Source organism: Perca fluviatilis, chromosome 5 (genome assembly GCF_010015445.1).
Source record: "Perca fluviatilis chromosome 5, GENO_Pfluv_1.0, whole genome shotgun sequence".
In the NCBI taxonomy this organism is placed as follows: Eukaryota; Metazoa; Chordata; class Actinopteri; order Perciformes; family Percidae; genus Perca; species Perca fluviatilis.
The window spans coordinates 26,309,487-26,317,580 of record NC_053116.1 but is presented as its reverse complement, the minus strand read 5'-3'; the positions used below and the strand labels follow the sequence as shown (position 1 = coordinate 26,317,580).

The window sequence follows — 8,094 nt, the reverse complement described above, 5'->3', positions numbered from 1 at the left end:
ACTGAGTAAGAAGGGGATTGAGAGAGAGAGAGAGAGAGAAAGAAAAAAAGGACAAGGACAAGACCTTGGCTGCGACCAGTCGAATCAACAGCTTCTCTTTTCTGAGCGATATTTTTTTTTTCCGATCAAGCCTTATAACACTGACATCCTGTCACACACACACACACACACACACACACACACACACACACACACACACACACACACACACACACACACACACACACACACACACACACACACACACACACACACGTTTTTCTTTCTTACCCACGCTTTCTTGCCTCTTTTTCCTCCCGTTCTCCCTCTCTTTCCCCCTTTTTGTGTCCCTTTATGGATTTTGCACATTAGCCTTGTCACCCAGTAGAGTCAGTGCATTAACAGCCTGGAGGAGCCCCGGAGAGGGAGAGGGGAGGGAGAGGGAGAGGGAGAGGGAGAGGGAGAGGGCGCCAGTATGTGACAACAACAACACACATGGTTTTCCTCGGGCTTGTTCTCAAATGCAGAAGTCGAGGCAGAGGGCACGCTACTCTCAGATACATTATGATGAATAAGTTGTGAACTGATATTTTGGTATTTTCTGTTCTTATTGTTGCATCACATCAGCCTCTGCATGCACACAATTAGGGCGAGAAAATGTTTAAATATGATGATATAATACCCTAGTTTCGGCACCCATTAGTGCAGAAACAATTAGTTGATTAATCAATTAAAATATTTTTATAGGGAGAATGAAACAGTTGGTGGATGGTGGTTTTGCTGCCACAGTGACAGCATTTTGGATCTTAATATCTCTTTTGTCCGTCTTTATCTTTCAGCCAATCAACATAAAAAAATATTGTATTGTTAACAGTGTGCACTTGAGCTTGACTCTAGTGCATGCACATATTTTTACTCTCACCTCTGATGCAGCCTATATAACCAACGTGGACTCTTCTTAAAAATCAACCACCACTTGTTTAATAAGCTTTAATGATGTTTAATCATTTGTGTTTTCAGCAAACACACACACACACACACACACACACACACACATATATATATATATATATATATATATATATATATATATCTTGAGTGCAAGAGTGGAGTTTTTCAAGTCAAGTGAAAAGAAAACTTTGGCTGTATGTTTAATTTAAGTCTTTTCTCTCATTGTCTTCATTTCCCTTCAATCTGACACCAACACACACTAAAACTTATTTTTGTCATTTTTGTCACAGAACATCAATTTATATCCTCTCTTAAAAATTTTTTCAGATTGTACATTACATTTCCACCACATACAAAAACACACACACACACACACACACACACACACACACACACACACACACACACACACACACACACACACACACACACACACACACACACACACACACACACAGACAGGTTTGTTGGTATCGAGGATTATATTCCTTGTTGGCAGCCTAGCATACTGTAGGTTATTTATGACGTGTTATTACCGTGTGTTTGTGTGTGTGTGTGTGTGTGTGTGTGTTTGTGTGTGTAATGTAAGAAGGTGCCACAGAGAAAAACCTAAGAATTTACACTTTCATGAACTTAGATTTACTGTGAGGCTTCTCTCTCTCTCTCTCTCTCTCTCTCTGTCTCTCTCTCTGTCTCTCTCTCTCTCTGTCTCTCTCTCTCTCTCTCTCTCTCTCTCACTCTCGCTCTCTGTCTCCATGGTCGCGCTGCCCCTCTCAGACACACATAGCGCCAACACTTGAGGTGCTGTGAGAGCAAACACAGAGAAAGAAGCAGAGAGAGCACAGTAAATCAGAGACAGCGAGAGAAGGAGAAAGGCTTGACAAATGCTCATCCAGCTGGCTTAAGGTTGTCCTCACTTACTCTGCAAACAAGTGTCTGGGAAGAATGGATTTCATTTTGGTCAGCAGACACCGAGCAGGAGCAGCAGCTCTGTAGATTACTATGGATTATTTCAGACACTGGTGCTGTTGTGATGAATGGGAATGACAGCATGCAGAAAGGAAGATGGTAATATGACAACTTGCTCTATTTGCTGTGACATGCTTTTAATTGCATCCTGTTCAGTCTTTGTTCATGCAGGATTTTGTCTTTTTTGTTTGCTTTAACTCTCAACCTTGAATCATAATTGAACTTTTTACTGATCTTAAAGTTTAACATTTACTCACTGAAATGTGTACTTGTTAAGAAACATTGCAGAATTGGTTAAATTACATCTTTCCTCCACATCTTTCCTTATACAGTGGCTGTTACTAACAGTTTAAGCAGAGCTGTTAGACACTTGGTATTGGTTGATTTAGCTAATATAAAGTTTTGGCATACTTCTGTCAAATCCTGAGCTTGTATTTTTATGAAGACCAACCTGTCTAGAGGTGTTGGATGTCCAGTGGCGTTTCAGCTTCCTGGTGTTAAACTCATAATCCATCATTTATTCTCTCATATACGCCTCTGTGAAGCATAAATGACACATTAGCTTATTCAAGATATGCCTTTATTACAGGAATATATACTGTAATGCTGTTTCCAGCATGAATACGTTGTTGCTTGATTTATGTGTGTATTTGTGTGTCTGTCTCCAGTATGTGGTGTATGCGTGGACTGTATGGACCTGTCTTTCTGCCCGGGTTTATTATTCCCTTTGGGTAACTGCTGATCAGACAAAACAAGTGATTTGAACACATTAACTTGCCCTCGGAATAAATGTAATGGGCATTTTCCTCTATTTTTTGACATTTCTTTAGATTACATTGTTAATTAATTGAAATAAATCATGATTATCACTAGCAGCCCTAAACATCTTATAATACACACCTTGCCTCTTTTAACGCATAATGAATGATTCATTCATGTAAGATGTGACAGTTACAACACTGTCTTCTCTTCAAATAGTACTGCAGTCATTTATTTATTACATCCTAACAAGTAGTCTTTTATGTTGAAACATGCATGTACACTGACTGTGTACAAGCATAGCTACAGTAGCTCTCACTGGCTGCTGCTCTCTGCAGTGTTTTGACTCGAGGTGAAGGTCTCAGGTTACAGAGCATTAAGGCAGATTTCACAAACCAGCCACTGTACCTGCCTCCTCGATCCCCATGTACTGGCATGTGAGTCATGCAGGAGGAGAAACCGTCCTACGGCATCAGGGAGGTTATGTTGGAAATCAGTGCTGTCGGATCTATGGATTTGAATCTGCAAATTTAACACTTTCTTATATTTTTGCCTGTTGAGATTCTCAGCCTGCATATCCTGATGAGGACGTTTTTGAATGTATGTGTTGTCACACCTCGGCTGTAGAGAGGGTGTGCCTGGTTGCACATAAAGTAGATGTTGTTTGGCACTTACTGACTGGGAGGATGTTATAGGGAGCTGAATTTTAAAATGCCCGCCCAGCTCTCCTGTAGGTTTGATTTGGCAGGCCACTGTGCGTGTGCGTGTGCGTGCCGCTGTGATTTTCCCGCCCTGTTTCCAGCATATTTGCCATGTCGTTGAAACCAGAGTCCATTAACCTGACTATTCCTGTTTTGGAAGTGACCTCAATGTTTGGGTATTTGTTCCTGTGTTGACCAGGTTCCACAGAGCGCCCTTTTTCTCTCAGCAGAAAGACGTCTTGTCCCCTCCTAGTGATTCAATGGAAATACAGAACAGTTAGCTCAACAGCTCTGTTTGCAAAACTACAAATCATCACCACACCTTTGGAGCCCACTCGTTTATGTCGTTTTGGCTAGGAACTAGGCGGCATCTGCATTTGATGATACAAAGAACGTTTCAGCAACAGTAACTGAGTTGATGGGTTGACTGAGATGGTGTAGCTGTGAGGCAGCTGCTTAAAGTGTTCAACTTTACTGATGGGTGTGGACAACTGCAAAGTGTTCATTTTTACTCTCTGAGTAAAAATGCACTGACCTTTTCCCTGCCAAAGTTTGTACAGAGCTGCACATCATGTGAATACACTCAAACATCAGATAAAGCTTTATATTATATTATATTTATAAGTCCCAATATGTAAGATAATGATTTGATCTGTAGCCTGTGTCCGCACAGTTTTAGGATTCAACATGATACATTTGACTTGATGTCATGTATTGTGATGATGATGGTCTGATTAGCATGACTGAGTGTTTTCACCTTTTTTTTCCTGTACCTAAGTGATAGATTCTGGTTCTTTATTACGAAATCTGCCGGTGTGAGTTACATTAAGCACAGCTGTGAGCTAATTACAGATGAGATGAGTGTGTCAGTGAAAGCTAAGCCACACTTTGATATAATAACACGCCTCACACACACGCACACACAGCGCCAACATGTCAACTTACTCACGATGAGTTTAAAGATGTGCTTAAAATCTCGGCTCATTTATAATTCCCTGACGTGTTTTTAATGACTTAAACACAGGCCTTGCTGCCTCCTGACTGCTACTTTACAGCCACCTTCAAACCGTCCTGCTGATCAAGGCCGTCATGATTAGTGTTTGCCTTCCACAAGCTCTGATTTGCTGATCCCTGTGAAGCTACTAAATATACCGTCTGGCCATCTCGGTGCCTCAGTGGTCATGTACAGTAGCTCTACTCAGCCAGTGTTTATGTGCGACCTCAGTGTAATCTGGTTTGTGCTTTTGCTCGGGTGTCACCGGGTGTGTTGAGGTAGAGAGCCACAAGACGCACTCAGAAAAAGATAACAGAACAGGTAAAGAGAAAAAAAAAACTTTTGTGACTGTCTTTGTGGCTTTTAGTCTAATGATGCAGCTTTTAGTAGGCTATAAAAGGTACAACGCTGTATAGGTACATGCATTTACTCCAAAAAAGTAAAGCCCACCTTGACAAAAGCTGGAATTTGCTTCCTTTTCTCTTTTCATGCCTCAGATTTCCAAGCTATAAATAGCACAAAAACAGTAAATTATTTACACAAGAAATGCTCAAAACAGATAACAGATGTTTTTGGGCAACCTTAAAACATCTGATAACGTGTGTAATAAAATATTTTCATCTCAGAAATCTATTTGGGCTGACAGTATAAGGCAGCAACAATCTGGGGAGCCAACAAATTAGCATTAAACATCCAAATAATTGATTGCAATATATGAATATTCAAAATAGAATTTTTAAAGGACATGCTACAATGATTTAATCATATGTATGCTTATTTATAATGTCAAATTATAATATGTTATAATAATAGGCATTTAAAGCACTGAAGGGTAAATACCTTGAGATGAACCATCTCCTTTTCAAAATGGTCCTTAGACACAAAAGGCTTAAACATTAACAAAATCATAGTAAAGATACTGCCTTCATGATGCGTATTAGTTATTTAGCTCAGTTTGTTAGTATTAAAATAATATACTAACTTAATACTTAAAGTTTGATTTACAGATTTGTAGATGTACCTAATTCACAACTGAAGGAAAAACTTCAGAAAATGTGATGAATAGTTTTGACATGTTGCTTCTTCATTAAAGAATCTCAACTTGTATAGGTCTCTATCTGTTTTAACAAGGGGACTCTTCATCACGGCACATTTTGTACCATGCCTGGTGTGATGCACTTCTGTGCACATCTTCTGTGTCAGTGCTAATCTGTTTACTGCACAATTGAATTTTCCTCCAAATTACAAAATAGTTAAGATTGTCTGTCACTATCGGTGTTTCCTGGTCAGGACACGAGAGCTGTTGTCATTCAGAAGTTGTCATTCTCAGTGAATGGCTCATCACAGCAGCAGGCAGAAAACAGCAGTTCATCAGACTGCCGTGACGATGTTGTTAGTGTGGGAATCCTTCCTGCTGAAAAGAAGAGCACAGAAGTCTTACAGTGTTAAAATCACACAAATTGCAAAACAAGAGGGCTTTGAAACAATGGAATTTGCCAGAAAAAAATCTAAATTTTCATTTAGTTTTTTTCAGCATTTCAGTTAATTACCAAAATAGTTTTAAAATACTTAATAATGGAGAAACATTCTGCACTCACATTACACCATCAATCTCAGCAATCTTTTGCTTAAAACCTGCTTCTCTTGTAAGATGGCCATATACTGTAAAATGGAGTTCACTGGCTCTTCAAGTATGAAGTATTAATCAAGTGGGAAATACAGACCAGATGCAAATACCTGTGTGCAGTGTAGCAGAGATTTCTAAGATTGAGAATGGTGAGGTGGAAAACTTGCTGAAGTTTTAGTCTGGAGACTTTTCCAACAGAGGTCGGATACAGAAGAATGCCCCTGGAGTCAACAGGAATTTATAGCTGATGCATTTCATTTGGCCAAAATACATCCTTCATCCCCCTGACCTAGACTCCTCACTGACTCAGCATCTAAAAATGATCCACCAGTATTTAAGAATTTCTCAGGTGGTAAAAAATGACAATAAGGACTCCTACCTCCTCTGATTTGTCCTCTAAAGGGCACAGCAGGAGGATACACAGATGAAATGTGAAGGTAACAGACATGGATTTATAAGTCTGTCTATGTATACACACAGAAGTTCATAGGAAAGTCATAGGATGTAAGTAGACCGAATGTCTTCTCCAAAGAGTTGACCTTACAGGATTTAAATCATGTGTTAAGTGCTACAGAATGAGACTCCTTTTGACTTGTGACAATAATTAACGGTGTCACTGTAGGCGCGATTAACTGAGCAGTACGGCTTAAGGCTCCTGAATGTGAATAAAATGATCCAAGTCAGCCGATTAATCTTCACGTTCAAAAGAAACAGCACTCTACTAGTTTTACTCTCTACTACTCTCTTCTCTACTCTCTTCCCGAAAAGTCAAGATTGTTTGAAAAACATAATTCAGGAAGTTGTAATAATGAAGTGGGATGAAAGAACTGCTTCCTGTACATAAATCGATGTTTGTCCCCAGCTCTTCTTTCAGTGGACAGCAGGAAAGCCATTTTAAGCAGTGTGTGTAATCCAGTAAGGAATCTGTGTGTGTCAGCTGTTTTTTTAAAGATGAAAAACCACAGATGTAAACACAGGAAATGGATTCTTTTCATGCTTATTTATAAGCAGTATCAGTGTCTGTAGAGGCTTTGAAGTTTGGCCAAATAATCACATCAGTTTTGCTTATTGTGCTTCACATATTTCTCAGGCATTTTGAATACATAATATTACATAAACTGAATATTTGTGAGGGTACTTCATTGGAAGTTAGTGTACAGTAGCAATCATAAAAACTGCCATTTTTGGAACCAAATACAGTTTATTCGGTTTTCTATTTCTAAACTCCTAAAAACAATTAATTTGGGATTGAGTTTCTCTTTTATAAAAACAATGTTAATGTTTTCATTCTTCCCAGGATGTAGTTAATCCAGATCTTTTTACCAGGATTGAAATGAATGAATTATTTTGGAATGCATGTCATCCTCTCTCCCTTTCCCCACATGTCCTGTCACTCTCTGCCAGATACTATCAAATTAAAAATGGAAAATTACCAAATAACACACTTTCAAAAAGTAATATCACAGTTAACGACTTCATCAAGAGAGAAATGGCCCACAGGAATGTATTAAGTCACCATGCATGCTTTCCTTTTTTTATTGTTAAATATTTAGTTCTTGTCCAGGCAGGAAGCTGCTCGACTTCAGGAATGCGTTAAGACTATTTCTGTTTCATAATGATACTGGACAGAGACATTCAGAGTCCTCAGCTCCCGCACTGGGACATCTTATCCACAGTAATGTGAGTCGTCATTTATTTCAGTGGCGGAGTGAGAGAGTTCTGGGTGTTTATATAGTGCCATGTGAATCTGCAGCAACAGTATGCTGGCCCGGGCAGAAAGACAGGTCCATACAGTCCACGCATACACCACATACTGGAGACAGACACACAAATACACACATAAATCAAGCAACAACGTATTTATGCTGGAAACAGCCTTACAGTATATAGTCCTGTAAGCAGACATACAGTAATTGGTGATGTGGCTTGCTTCTCACAGCTGACTCATATTACCAGCAGTGTTGACACGCTCCAAGCTAAATTTCACTCTTGTTTTGTAAGCACTCCAAAAGCTAGAAAACATTTGCATGTCCTATCACTGTTGCCAGGGGAAACCAACACAACATCATTGTTTAGTTTTCTTCTTAATGTCTATTGTGGCAAATTTGCAATTT

The 8,094-nt window shown here is 39.3% G+C and overlaps 1 protein-coding gene across 1 annotated transcript in view; it reads left to right on the top strand.

Moving 5' to 3' along the window:
- Positions 1–1,700: 1,700 nt before the first annotated feature.
- Positions 1,701–8,094, top strand: part of LOC120559019 — a 29,333-nt gene continuing 22,939 nt past the window's right edge. The window contains exon 1 of the mRNA XM_039800444.1: positions 1,701–1,998. Within this exon, the coding sequence (XP_039656378.1) occupies positions 1,996–1,998 (3 nt within the window). The 5' untranslated portion in view covers positions 1,701–1,995. The remainder of the gene's footprint in view (positions 1,999–8,094) is intronic.